A 12,924-nucleotide genomic window follows, 5' to 3' on the forward strand; every position below is an offset into this window, starting at 1 on the left:
AGTTAGAGGTCGTAGGCACATAAGACATTATCACTTGTAAATATTCTTTTGAATGCCTATTTTGTATATCAATATTGTAATTTGTTTTTCTTTTGATCCATTTGATAAATTTTTAATATAAAAATTTTAGTTTTAGACCATAATTCATAAACCCTAATAGATTTTATATCTTAGTCACAATATTTCTTCTACTTATTATTACCCATTCTATATTTTATACAAGTGTGTTTGTATGTATTACCCATGAAAATAAGTTTAAACATATACAGTAAAACCTCTATAAATTAATAATGTTGGGACCAAGACATTTTATTAATTTATAGTGATATTAATTTATCTATAAATTAATAATTATTATTTTATAGTGTAAATTAATAATTATTAATTTATAGGTATATTTTTAATTGTTTAATTTTTAAAAAACTATGAATTGAGACAATTTTTGCAAAATAAGATTAGAATTTTGGATGTTGTAAATTTTATGGTATTGGAATTGAATTTGAAATAATTAAAAAATGTTATTGACAATGAATTACAAATATTATAGACAAATTCACTTATACATATGACATAAATATTCAAATTTATGAATAAGAATATCAATTCTCGTATTTTAATAGTCTATCAAACTATAAAAATGTAAATGATGCATATTTAGAAATTGAAAATTTTAAAAAGTTTTAGCTGTTTTATGAAATATTATAGAATATTTTATATCATTATAGTTTGAAGATACAACATAACAATTTTTTTATATATATAAGGTTTAAGAGAAATATACTTTACTATATCAGCATATATATATATATATATTTACATGATTATTAATTTATGATATTATTGGGACTATATTTTACATGGGGATTTCAAAAAAAATATTATTTTATTATCTTATCGAATTTTGTTAATTTTTACACTGTCCCGACTTGGGACTAGTAAAATTTATTAATTTATAGTGTTTATTAATTTATAGAGTATTAATTTATAGAGGTTTTACTGTACTAACTGTTTTGAATACTAATACTTTAATTAAATGTGTTCCTTAACGTTACAACTATGTTTGTATGTATTTATTCACTTTCTTTTCAATAACCATTTCCATAGTCCTTTATTTTATTTATAGGTTATGACTTCTCATGAGAGAAAGGTTTTGTGATGGTTTAGGGTTTAGGGTCGAGGGAGATTTGGACGTCTAGGTGATATATGTCTCATGATATGGGTTTTCAAAGCCATGTGATTCTTCCAAATTTAGTTTTTTTTTCTTACACAATTTATTCTTAATTATTTTCTTAAAATATAATTAGAATCTAATTTCTTTTCACAACACTATTGTTTGGGTTATACTATGAATGCACTTATTTTCTCTTCTCATATGTTCCATTATTTTTCCTAGCCATGATCGATTGTTCATGATGTGATGATAGTGCTTACACGCAAGCAGAGCAAAGCAATGAGACTTGACTATGTGTGCAAGTTTAATTAATAGCATTTAACAAGACTCACCTCTACCACGTGTTTATCAAATCGAAAGATCCAAAGATCACCCTAAGCTAATCCCAATTGCATTCTAGAGAGAGCGACGGAGGAAAAGAGAGAAAAAACAATGTCTTGGAGAAGTAGGAAGATTTGATTTATCTCTTCTTCCATCCATCACATGATTTTAAAAATAAAAACATAGAAGAAGAAAAAAACAGATTATCTGGTGAACAATTATTTTATGTTCTCTTAGGTTATGCAGTTAACACTAAAAAAAGTAACTCGATAATATGATGGTATGTTTTTACTCTTTTTCGTTGGTCATTTTGAGTATAATACAATATATATATATATATATTTAAATAGAAAAGTATAACACAAAAAACAATTTTTATTTGATATAATAATATATCAATAACATTTTTTTATTCAATTCTAAACTAAAATCAGTTTGCATTTAGATTTAGTATGTTTAATAGATATAAAGTACGTGATAAAAATATAGAAATATCTAACAAAGAACTTTCTTTCCCAAATGCAATTAATCAAGAAACAGAAAGAATTCTACTTCTAGAACACAAATGCATTTGAAGTCATTTGTATAATTCATTAAGATTAAAATATTTTATTGCTAAAAGATTCAAATTATAATAATAAAACTTTTAAGCATGTGTGAAGCATGTTGGTAATATATAAATATCACTATTATTTATGCTACCTTTAGTTATCTAATTAAAGAAATTAATTACACAGAGAATGAAGGAAGAGCATGAGTTTCGGCTCAAAAAGAGGTTATTCGAGAAATTCAAGTTACTGTCTCGTCCTTCTTGGAGGTGTCTGGTTTTAGAAGATATTGATGTTTTATAGATTATGTTAAAAGCGGACAAACTTACACATAATGTCCATGCTCATCCGCATTTTATTTTATATGTAATCAATGTTCTTTTCCCAACGTAAAAAATGTTTGTATGTTTTGATTGTGTATCAAAACATGAAAAACTATATATATTATATGGGATACAGACTAAATATTTTAAAGTAACCTTTCATATTAACAAAAAAATTCAGTTTAATGCTTAACTAATCAATACTCATTTATTTTACGTGACTGAGAATACTTATTTAAAAACAAAATAAATAACAAACATAAAATAATTTATCGAAACACAAAATATTAAATTTTAAATATTTTAATAAATCTAATATATGTTAAAATTATCTCGCGCATCGCGCGAATCTACTTCTAGTATATATAAATATGGGAAGCATTCTCTCATGGTTTGTTTATGTATGCAGCAGCAACACAAAGCTTCTTCCAAAAAGTAGAGAGTAATCATGTTTCAGAGTTTTGCTCTTTTATCATTTAGTCAATTCCTACAAGACACTTGACTATATAATTCAATTATCTACAACTTTCTAAACATCTACTACTATATTGACTCTTTTTAAATCCTTCATCTTAACTCAACGAAATGCTTATATCATCTCATGTTTTGTTTTTTTTTAGTATACATTATTACTACCCCTAGTTTTGAGTATCAACCAAATGTGAAAACAATACAACAAATCAAACTGAGACAAAATCATAATAGTACATATTTCTTTTTTTTTTACAATTGGGAATGCAACAATGATGGGATCATAAATGTATTTGATTGCAAAGGCAAAAGTCGGATTCTAGGCCTCCTAAGTTAACCGAAAGACAAGACATATATATATATATATATATATATATATATATATATATATATATATATATATATATATATATATATATATATGCTCCGGCCGTATCAAAGTCTTCATCACAATCATGAATAAGGTTTTGAAACTTTTGGGAAGATAAGAATCGATAAAGAGTAGTAGGATGGAGTTAAGTTAGAATTTATCGACTCGGAGGCCATTTCTTAGAACCTCGTAAGCATCTCGGTTCCGGCTCTTCTTCATCCCAGCAGTGAAATACACCTTTGTTGCATCTGCGGATATGCTTGTCACTTTAACCCATATCATAACTTTTGTCTTGATTCCTTCCACCTCTGCTAACTTGCCTTTCTCAAGGTGTCCTGTCACCGTTGTGGCGAATTTCAAGACTGATGAGTCCTTGTACCCAACTTCACAGATGTTTGGGATCAAAACAGTTAGTCTCTTGCTCTGCTCATCGAACTCGTAGTTTGTGGCATCCTCTGGGAAGATTCCCACGGGTAGATCATACTCTTTTAGTAACTCAGGCAACGGCTTCTGCATTTTCCCTGGGGATTGAAATTAATTGGGATGTCAAAAAAATTTGAAAGATGATGCAGCAGCTGTTGTGAGTCACAAGAGTGATGATCATGCAAACCTTTGATTTTGTTGACCAACCATTTTGTTCCTCCCTCAATGCTCGTTGACACCGACTGGAATGTTCATAGAGAAATATTCATTCAGACAAATAAAAAAGAGTGTCTAACTGATGAATAATGTATGTAATAATCGCAATGACACGAACAAGATAAAGAAACATCACGATGTGTGGAGATATACAGATTGTAGCATTTTGCAATTTTTCGAATGAGTAATTTCTAAAGGTATCATCGGTTTGATAGTAGTAGATGTTCTTCCTTTATGTGGCATGATTTATCGATAAAAAGACCTCAAACTATAGGATAAATGTGACTTATGTCTGAACAAAGAAACAACAATGGATAAGGCCGGGTAGGGTAGCAAGCAGAAATGAATCACATTGTAGAGAATATATATATATATATATATGTATATATATAGGGATAGGGATCGCAACAGAGGAAGAAGAAGAAGAAGAAGAAGACGTACGTTGAGATCGGTGCCGACGGAGTCAAACTGCTTATTGGCCTTCTGGCCTAACCAATAGGATCCAACCTTGTTAAAGATCTGATCCATTATTCTTCTCCAATCAAGATCAAATCACACAGCCCTTCCCCCCAGAAGAAGAAGAACAAGAAAAACAAACGACGACTTTCTTTTCTTTCTTGTCCCGGGAAAGAAATTTTTGGAACCAAAAACTCGCAAGCACCGCTGGTTTGGTTGGATTCTCGTTGTGTTTTTTTTTTATTTTATTTATGCACTATTCTTTCAAGCCAATTAACATATCACACGTGGATTGTAAGCTATTTTGTATACCGTGTATATATGTACAGTATATTTGTCGAAGCAAGCAGCTGTATCCCAAAAAAAAGTACTTGCCTATCACTCACTACTCCTTGGGACTCTCTCTCTAAGGAGGGCCGTCATTGAATGCTAGAATTATGATGATATTATATAAGGTTACAACACAAAGCCCTGGCTGGAAACCTGAACATCCACATGGCACAAAACAAAGCAAAACAAAACACAAGTAGATCTTTAATACTCCAATATTGATGAACGGTCATATGTGTGACGAAATGGGGTCGGTTCTAACCCTTTATTACCTACTTCCTCTTTGTGCATTCCAGAGTCGATCTCTCTTAATCAAGCCTAACTTAACTCCCCCACCTTATTATATTTTAATAAAAGCTTTCTTTATTTTTTAGTATTTTTTTTTGTTCTGGCCAACAATACATTATTAAAGCTATAAATAATCTTTGATATTTATTCTTCTATGATATTTACTAAAGAGGCCTACATTGTACATATTCTGACGTGTAATTGTCTCGGATAAAGACAAGTAACCATTTTTGAAACAGCAGACGCCCTTTCACGAAGCTACTCGCCGCTCTTATCTTATGTAATGCATGTATCAGTTTTACGTCTCCATCTCATCTCCTAGAACCAAAAAAAACTTAGAGAGCCACGCCACGGATGTTACGTTTTCCCCATCCCTCTTTGATGTAAGTTCATTAAAGGCCACACAATACTACAAACACTTCATCAAAAGGGTTTGGACCAATTCAAATCTTTTATGTTCTAGATACTAGATTTCGTGTTTTGAAAATATCTAAAATCTATTAAACCATTAAAAAAATGCAAAATACTATACTTGATCGACTCTATCCAATTTCCTATGTGGTCAAAATACGCGTCACAGACTTTTTACACGTATAACTTATGTCGTAAACGTTATCATCTTTTTTATTTTTATTTTTATTTTTTATTTTATTTTTCCGAGTCATCAAATTGATTTGTTATCATCTATTGGGGAGAGAAATAGGGAGGGCGAGTAGGGAATAGTCGAATCGCGAGACTAAGCAAAAGTAAAATTTTAAAAAGATTCGGAAAGATAAAAAGAGAGAGAAACAGACAAAAGCTGATATTGGAAGATGGTAACGTGGATCGAATAAACTCACGTTCACACTATCCCATTGGATGGAGCACGAGGCCGCCACACGCCCCTACATCTGGCGTTATCTCCACCCTCCACGTGTATCCTAATCCAACGGTGACCACACGCCTTTTCTCTCTTATTTAATCCCTCCCTTCCTCTTCTTTATCAACATCATCACCCATCTGCTTACAGTAGCACAACAAACACCCATTCTCTCAGCCGTCTCATCAACCCTAGTAACCAAACCCTTTCCCCCTCCCTAAAAACACTCTCTCTACATTTCCCAAAACAATGGCCTCCAGAGCATTCTCCTCTTTCACGGCTAACCCCGCTCTCTCTCCCAGGCCAGTACTCCCTCACGGCCCTGCTTCCCCGGCTGTTTCTCTCGGCTTCTCCATGAAAACTGGCGCCGGCAGAGCTGTGGACGTTTCCGCCGCTACTGTGGACACCAACAACATGCCTATGACCGGTGTCGTCTTCCAGCCGTTTGAGGAGGTCAAGAAAGCCGATCTGGCCATCCCCATCACATCTCATGTCTCCTTCGCTCGCCAAGGCTATGCCGACTCTTCCGAGGCAGTCATTAATGAGCAAATCAAGTAAGCTTCTTCTTCTTTTTTTTTTTTCTTTTGTTAAAAAAAAAAAGGAAAATGTTAAATTAATAAAGATCTAACGGAACTCCATTGTTACAGTGTGGAATACAACGTCTCCTACGTATACCATTCCATGTACGCATACTTCGACAGAGACAACGTCGCTCTTAAGGGACTAGCCAAGTAATATTATCTTCTTTCCCTTAATATCTTAACCATCCATCTATCTACTTTAAAGAAAGAGATGTATCCATGCTAACACACGGTTTTATGATTACCAGATTTTTCAAGGAATCAAGTGAGGAAGAGAGAGGGCATGCTGAAAAGTTTATGGAGTACCAGGTTTCCTATCTATTTTCTTCCCTTCTTTCTCGTTTACAAAGCAAAACTTTTGGAAGTTGATAAAGATTTTATGATGGACTTTGTTAATCTTTCTATTGTTGGTTTGTGTGTATGTATACAGAACCAAAGAGGAGGAAGAGTGAAACTTCACCCCATCGTCTCACCTATCTCAGAATTCGAACATGCTGAAAAAGGAGATGCATTATATGGTATACTTTCAGCCAAACAACACACCTAATAAAATTACTTCTTTTTGGATGAATAAATAAAATGTAGATATTTATTAGTTTACTAATCTTTTTGTAGCAATGGAGTTGGCTCTATCTCTCGAGAAACTCACTAATGAGAAGCTTCTAAACGTTCACAGGGTAGGTTCCTTAACTTTTCCATTTGGTCATATAAAGCTAATAGTCATTCTCCTAACCTTAACATATACTTTCGGCCAACAAAAACAGGTGGCATCAGAGAACAATGATCCCCAGCTAGCTGATTTCGTTGAGACTGAATTTCTTGGAGAACAGGTAAAAGCTCTTTCTTTTCTTGGTTCAGATCTTTTTACTTGAAAAATCCAAAAAGGTTTTGTTTTTGACTCGAGAAATTATGCATTTCTTTCTAGATTGAAGCAATCAAGAAGATCTCAGACTACATCACTCAGCTAAGGATGGTTGGCAAAGGCCACGGTACAAATCTAAACCCCTATATTTGATAGATATCGTGTTCTAAGACTTAAATTATTAAGTTGTTACAAAGCTTTATACTTTTTGTTCTGTCTTTGCAGGAGTTTGGCATTTCGACCAGATGCTTCTGAATTAGACTGGACCTCTATAAGAGCACTTTCAGACGGCCAATGTTGGGGCTACTCAGAAGAACCCAAAGATTATCGAAAAGCTTTAGATTGGAAGTTATGGAGTAATAAAGATTGTAGTAGTAAGCTTTGTGTTTAAGTTGGTGTTTGTAATAACTTCCTAAGCCAAATTAATGAAGTTTTTGTTTTACTATTTTCTAAATAGCTATGACCAAATGAAGAAGACTAACTAACTGAAGTAGTAAGAACTCAGACCTATCTAATTAAACACAACACATATCCATAATTTAACATGAAAGAGAAAGCGTAACGAACCTGTTAATGAAGAACAATTAAAAGAAGCATAGCATGAAGAGTAGTATGTCACTTTCCACCGAGAACGACAAGCTGGTCACTGGGAAAACTGAGAAAAAGCAAACAAGAACAAGGTCATAGTCACATCAAAGCAAAAGAGATGCTCTTTACTTTGATTCCATCTTGAACACTGGAAAATCTTTTATAACGAAACAAACAAACAAAGACCTCTCCTCTGTTCTACAAAGAGCTGACCAAGTACTACAATGGGTATCTATGAAAATTTCATGACGTATGAAAACACCACTAAGCTTTCTTTCATGGCTTAAGTAAAAGAGTGAGAATCTGACTTGTCTTTTTTCATCAAGGTTCTTCAAAACACTAAGTAAAAGAGTGAGAATCTGATTTATATAATGACAAAAAAAGTTCAGGTGTTTCCTTCAAGTAATGTAGAACATCTTAAATAGAACAAGTCCTTCTCAGGGTAACCAAGCAAGCTTTGAAAGATTCTATCATATCATCACAGTCTTATCAAAAAGCAAAAGGAAATGTCAAATGATTCCGAGCAATAGCAGCATCTATTCTAGAGAGATACGCTATTCAAATAAGTATCTGCTACATAATGCACGAATTTTTTTGAATCCCTAAACAACAAAAAGGGGCTCTCAGATTCCAGCTAATTATTCTTATATCAGAAAACAGAATTGGAAATCGACACCACAAGAGCTTTAAATTTGGAGTTCAAATTAATTTGAGAGGGACGGAAATAAGAACTGACCATAACTGTGAGATAGTCATCGAGAAATTGGATCACCGACACTGAGCTTCGGAGTTCGGGGCGAGTGTGGACAACACAAGTCCTCTCCCAGTTTGTCGCCAAGCTGCCTTATCCAGCATCGCCACTTAGTTTTTCCGGTACTCGCCTAACCGGTTCGGTTTATGTAGAATACGCAAAGTTATAATTAGGCCTCGCAAACGGAAGCCCATTAATGATATCTAAATACGCCCACAAAGACCGTGTGAGAAAATTGCATGTAGCCCATAATAGCCCATTAGAGCAGATCATCCAGCTGAACATTATTATTTTGTCCAAATTTTAATTTTAGTGAAATATAAAAACGACAAGGAAAAGAAAAAGAACTGGTTCCTTTCAAATTTTTTTGATAGAACTCTCCATGTCGCATGTTGGTTAAACATAGCTAGAAAACAAGCCATGTTACAGAAGACGGAAGATAACCAGAACGCTGTGGCCTAGTGCGTAAATGCGAGAAACAAATCCCCAACACACCGACACCGACGTGCGTTGCTGGCGAAGAAGAACATTAAACAACAGGATGTTTGCTTTGTAGTCACCACTTGATGAAGGCTTTGCTTCAATCACTTCGAGTCGCTTTCATTGACATCCTCGTCCTCCTCATCCTCATCTTCATCGTTACGGCCGGAATAATGCTTCAGGTCCCGTTCTCTCAACTCTTCCTCTCTCCGCTTCATCCTCCTTTCAATCCGAGTTTCATAATCTTTCTGAACTTTATCCATTATAGTGTCGAATCCCGGGACTGTCCTCTCCAGCTTCTGGCCTACTCGAGTACTGAGGTTGTAGAATATACGGAACAGTCTCTGCAAGCAAAAAAAAAAAATTTAAAGAGAGAGAGAAGAAAAGATAAGTCAATATCATCCAATGCTAGACAAAAGCTTAGTCAGAGAAATCAGAAGAACAGAAAGGAATCTCTTACCATGACACTCCTATTCCACTCTCTGATGTAAGGAGGACCAGTGGTGTAAGTACCAAGCGGCTCACGGTACCACTCTCCACCATAGCTGATCTGATCCATAGCTTGCTCTACACTTATCACTTCCCATGGCCTTAACCCTGGTATTACTTTGGCCAACTCTTGTCTACAATTAAAAGCTTCATGCTTTGAGAGAAGAACCAAATCCAATATTGGCTACAAAAAAAGTCAAAGGTGTAAAGGGTCTTTAATTGTAATACCTCAATCGTTTGGGGATGAACTTGTTTGGCATGTGATCAGATTCCAGTACTGTTGTCAATTCAGACCCACTGGCCCAGAGAAAGAGAGCGTGGCTGGGAGTTCTGACTCCAGGCCAAACGCCATCATTTGCTTCAAGCACTGCCATGTCGCGTTTCTTACTCTCAATAGCTTCTTTTTGGAGTTGCTTGTATGTCTTTGGCTCTCGTCCCTTTAAAGGAACCCATGGCGGTATTCCCTTTTGGAGTTTGTGCAGGCAAGCCGTTGCCGCTGCACCAAGCCTCACTGAACAAGAAAGAAACGAGTCAATAAAACCAACAATGAAGTCATAATAGGAGGCAAAACTGTGATTCTTCAACGATAAGATTTGTCTGAGATCTCAAATTCTCCGAGATACACACCTTCCCAAGTGGCAATCGCAGGTTCCAAACCGTAAACCATGTGAATAGGAGCCCATTCATCCATGTCCTCGCCCCAAATGAAAGTATCTCTGTCGATGATTCCAGCGCCATATGCCGTCTTAAGGGTTATAAGCTCACAAGGGCCTCTAGAACGGCCAAGTCGGTCTTTATACCACCAACCACCAGTCTTCATTATGACTGCAGTCTCAAAATACAGAGAGCAATCAAAAGGTTATGATCAAACACAAACGAAACAAGAGAGAAAGGAAACCACTTTCATCATATTCCTGCAATTCAACAACACTACAACAGGCGCAAGCTTGGATGAACAGAACATAAACAAAATAAAATGTGGAACCATATGAACTCGTGCAAACACCAGAGCCACTCATTGAATAATCATGATAAAAAAAAAAAAAAAGCTCATCAACACTAAAACACAGTAACATCATCACATAGCACTTACAGTCATAGTAACGCTTCTCGAGCCGTTTGTAACCAATAGCCTGAGCGACGTCAATGGGTCGACCAGGCGGGTAAGGACGTTGGCGGAAACCCCAGAGGCCAAAGAGGAACTGCTTCATGAAATCCCAAAACTTATCATCACTCTCTTCCTTAGTTTTGATGGCCTTCCTAGGCATCGGCCTACCGTCGAAGCCAGGCACATGAGGGATGGCTTGCCAGAGCTCCTTGTCTTCTTTCCGATAAGGCGTGTCGTTATCATCGAGCTCCATCTTGTTCATGTCGTCGGCAATCTCCTCGGCGCGAGTCAAAAACTGAACCACAGGACTCGCTCGAAACCTCTCCCACCATTTCTCCTCAGCTTCAATCTCTTCTGTGGTCGGGTTCTCCTTCTTCTCGAAAACTGTATCTTCTTCGTTGAGAATCTTATCCACTTCCGGAGTGTGCCTGTAATCCGGTATGTTCTCGCACTCCCATAAGAACTGCTCACCGATTTGCTTGTACGTACCTGGTTGTTCTTCCGCCCCTGTTTCGGTTTTTGGGGTCTTTTTGGAGAACTTAGGAAGTCCAATCGATGCGAAATTCGGAGACTGCGACTTTGGGAAGAAGGTATCAGCGAGCGACACGAAATTGATGGTAGGAACTGGGTTCGGTGGTTTCTCGAACCAATTTTGAAATGGATTGAAGTTCAAAGACGACATTGTTGAACGCACTCTCCTTCTCCAGCCAAAATAAGTCTAGGGTTCAGGGGGGCTTTATTGGCTGGGGGGGGGGGGGGGGGGGGGGGATGATGATGTTTTGAGCAAGAAGAAGGCTCAGGTGGATTAGACGAACTGTGACTGACCCAACTCAACCCAGCTATTATTTACAAACATCACGCTGTTTTATATTTAACTAATGAACCACGTGCCGTTTTCAATCTCACAAAACGCCGAAAATGCCTTGAAACATATGTAGTTTAGCTTTGCTTGTGTAGTTAGACTAAAGAAAGAAGAATAAAGCTAAGAGTCAAAAGCAATTCTCTTGCAATCTTCCTCTTCTTCTTCTTTCCATCAATGGCTTCATATCAGAGGCTTCTCAGGTTCTGCATCACCATCTTCTTCTGCTTCTTATCTTTGTCTTCAAGCCAGAAAGTCACACTCAGTCTATACTACGAAGCTCTATGCCCTTACTGTGCTGAGTTCATCATTAACCACTTACCTAAGGTCTTCGAAACTGGCTTAATCTCAGCCATTGATCTCCAGCTCGTTCCATGGGGCAACACCGTTATCAAACCAGATGGCACCATTCTCTGCCAGGTCTTAGACTCTTCTTGCCTTATACTCCACTTACATAGTACACAAGATTAGGACATAGCATTTGAAAATTGCCCTTTGTTTTCAGCATGGAGAAATTGAGTGTGCGCTCAATTCAATTCATGCATGTGCAATAAACGCTTACCCTGATGTGGTAAGCCTTTAAGCTATGAAAGGTTCTCGAGTTTATGCAGTATCATTCAAGTTAATATGAATGCTATGTCATCTGCACGTTTCTCTTGCAGATGCAGCATTTTGGATATATCTACTGTACCGAACAGCTAGTCTTGGAGAACAAACTTGAAAAGTGGGCTGATTGTTTAGAAATGGTTGGATTGAGCAGAGCAGCGGTTGTGTGTTACATTAACGGATACGGAAACAAGGTAAGTCCTGATCAGAGAAAAGTACGTTAGTTAACTTATACAGCCAAAACGGGAAAGCAAAAGAAATAAGCAAGAAAAAATGACATCTAGGTGACACTGTGCAGCTTGAACAGAGGTATGCTGAAGAAACTTCTCAACTTTATCCAGCACACAGATTTGTACCATGGGTGGTTGTGAATAACCAACCACTTCAAGAGGTTAGTCCTACAAATTAAGCTGATAACTTTCAAGATTAAAGGGGGAATCAAAGGTTTTCATGTATGTGCTTTTGGTGAACAGAACTACCAGAACTTTGTCAGGTATGTATGCAATGCTTATGGAAGTAACCAAGTACCAGAAGCGTGCAAGATCCTCAACAATTCGGTGGAAACACTAAGCAGGTTCAATAGTTCAGTGGAGAAACTAAGTAGCAGTCACCAAGTTTGCTATCGCAATCAATAAGATTTGAATCCAAAATCCCTAAGACAGTTCAATAATACTGAAATATATGAGAAATCAGAAAGTGCTTACCGACTTAAACTCTGCTCCTCTTGAATTTTCTATACAACTTAACTGGGTTTGCAACAATCTGCGTAGAGAGATAAATTTGCCATGCACTACATTTGAATATCCAGGAATTGGGTTAGTTTC

General features: G+C 36.2%; 4 protein-coding genes and 1 long non-coding RNA gene across 6 annotated transcripts; 2 read left to right on the top strand and 3 right to left on the bottom strand.

The window, feature by feature from the left end:
- Positions 1–3,049: 3,049 nt before the first annotated feature.
- LOC104734143 (uncharacterized protein At5g01610) lies at positions 3,050–4,782 on the bottom strand. The gene is made up of 3 exons (XM_019234970.2): positions 4,285–4,782; positions 3,815–3,869; positions 3,050–3,725 (listed from the first exon to the last, which is right to left on the bottom strand). Exons 1-3 carry the CDS (start codon positions 4,369–4,371, stop codon positions 3,355–3,357), a joined length of 513 nt encoding a protein of 170 aa, XP_019090515.1. The 5' UTR covers positions 4,372–4,782; the 3' UTR covers positions 3,050–3,354.
- A 187-nt stretch (positions 4,783–4,969) lies between these two features.
- Positions 4,970–8,690, bottom strand: LOC147929072 (uncharacterized). The gene is made up of 3 exons (XR_015578067.1): positions 8,544–8,690; positions 7,787–7,874; positions 4,970–5,235 (listed from the first exon to the last, which is right to left on the bottom strand). It is a non-coding gene; the product is annotated as an uncharacterized LOC147929072 (long non-coding RNA).
- On the top strand, positions 5,611–7,664 carry LOC104734142 (ferritin-1, chloroplastic). The gene is made up of 8 exons (XM_087481441.1): positions 5,611–6,330; positions 6,424–6,507; positions 6,606–6,666; positions 6,788–6,875; positions 6,973–7,034; positions 7,122–7,187; positions 7,283–7,346; positions 7,445–7,664. The coding sequence occupies exons 1-8, from the start codon at positions 6,026–6,028 to the stop codon at positions 7,477–7,479; spliced, it is 765 nt and encodes a 254-aa protein (XP_087337567.1). The 5' UTR covers positions 5,611–6,025; the 3' UTR covers positions 7,480–7,664.
- A 201-nt stretch (positions 8,691–8,891) lies between the features above and the next one.
- Positions 8,892–11,334, bottom strand: LOC104734147 (protein TIC 56, chloroplastic). The gene is made up of 5 exons (XM_010453669.3): positions 10,621–11,334; positions 10,155–10,352; positions 9,756–10,038; positions 9,499–9,661; positions 8,892–9,382 (listed from the first exon to the last, which is right to left on the bottom strand). Exons 1-5 carry the CDS (start codon positions 11,315–11,317, stop codon positions 9,143–9,145), a joined length of 1,581 nt encoding a protein of 526 aa, XP_010451971.1. The 5' UTR covers positions 11,318–11,334; the 3' UTR covers positions 8,892–9,142.
- A 337-nt stretch (positions 11,335–11,671) lies between these two features.
- LOC104734146 (gamma-interferon-responsive lysosomal thiol protein-like) lies at positions 11,672–12,861 on the top strand. Of its 2 annotated transcripts, none has more exons than XM_087481442.1 (5): positions 11,672–11,914; positions 12,000–12,065; positions 12,157–12,294; positions 12,385–12,491; positions 12,574–12,861. In XM_087481442.1, exons 1-4 carry the CDS (start codon positions 11,672–11,674, stop codon positions 12,469–12,471), a joined length of 534 nt encoding a protein of 177 aa, XP_087337568.1. In that variant the 3' UTR covers positions 12,472–12,491; positions 12,574–12,861. The 2 variants fall into 2 exon arrangements, with proteins under 2 accessions (XP_087337568.1, XP_010451968.1); XM_010453666.3 differs by having other exon boundaries at positions 12,399–12,491.
- The last annotated feature ends 63 nt before the right edge of the window (positions 12,862–12,924 follow it).

This window comes from Camelina sativa, chromosome 13 (genome assembly GCF_030686135.1).
Source record: "Camelina sativa cultivar CO46 ecotype springtype chromosome 13, ASM3068613v1".
NCBI lineage: Eukaryota > Viridiplantae > Streptophyta > Magnoliopsida > Brassicales > Brassicaceae > Camelina > Camelina sativa.

Coding starts and splice junctions, on each gene's coding strand:
- LOC104734147 (XM_010453669.3), bottom strand. CDS start 11,317: ATGTCGTCTTTGAACTTCAATCCATTTCAAAATTGGTTCGAGAAACCA. Junction 10,353..10,620: donor CGAGAAGCGTTACTATGACT/GTAAGTGCTATG, acceptor TTGAGACTGCAG/TCATAATGAAGACTGGTGGT. Junction 9,662..9,755: donor TTCATCCCCAAACGATTGAG/GTATTACAATTA, acceptor TTTTAATTGTAG/ACAAGAGTTGGCCAAAGTAA.
- LOC104734146 (XM_010453666.3), top strand. CDS start 11,672: ATGGCTTCATATCAGAGGCTTCTCAGGTTCTGCATCACCATCTTCTTC. Junction 11,915..11,999: donor ATGGCACCATTCTCTGCCAG/GTCTTAGACTCT, acceptor CTTTGTTTTCAG/CATGGAGAAATTGAGTGTGC. Junction 12,492..12,573: donor ATAACCAACCACTTCAAGAG/GTTAGTCCTACA, acceptor TTTGGTGAACAG/AACTACCAGAACTTTGTCAG.
- LOC104734142 (XM_087481441.1), top strand. CDS start 6,026: ATGGCCTCCAGAGCATTCTCCTCTTTCACGGCTAACCCCGCTCTCTCT. Junction 6,331..6,423: donor GTCATTAATGAGCAAATCAA/GTAAGCTTCTTC, acceptor CCATTGTTACAG/TGTGGAATACAACGTCTCCT. Junction 7,347..7,444: donor GATGGTTGGCAAAGGCCACG/GTACAAATCTAA, acceptor CTGTCTTTGCAG/GAGTTTGGCATTTCGACCAG.
- LOC104734143 (XM_019234970.2), bottom strand. CDS start 4,371: ATGGATCAGATCTTTAACAAGGTTGGATCCTATTGGTTAGGCCAGAAG. Junction 3,870..4,284: donor CCGTCGGCACCGATCTCAAC/GTACGTCTTCTT, acceptor TGAACATTCCAG/TCGGTGTCAACGAGCATTGA. Junction 3,726..3,814: donor GTTGGTCAACAAAATCAAAG/GTTTGCATGATC, acceptor TTCAATCCCCAG/GGAAAATGCAGAAGCCGTTG.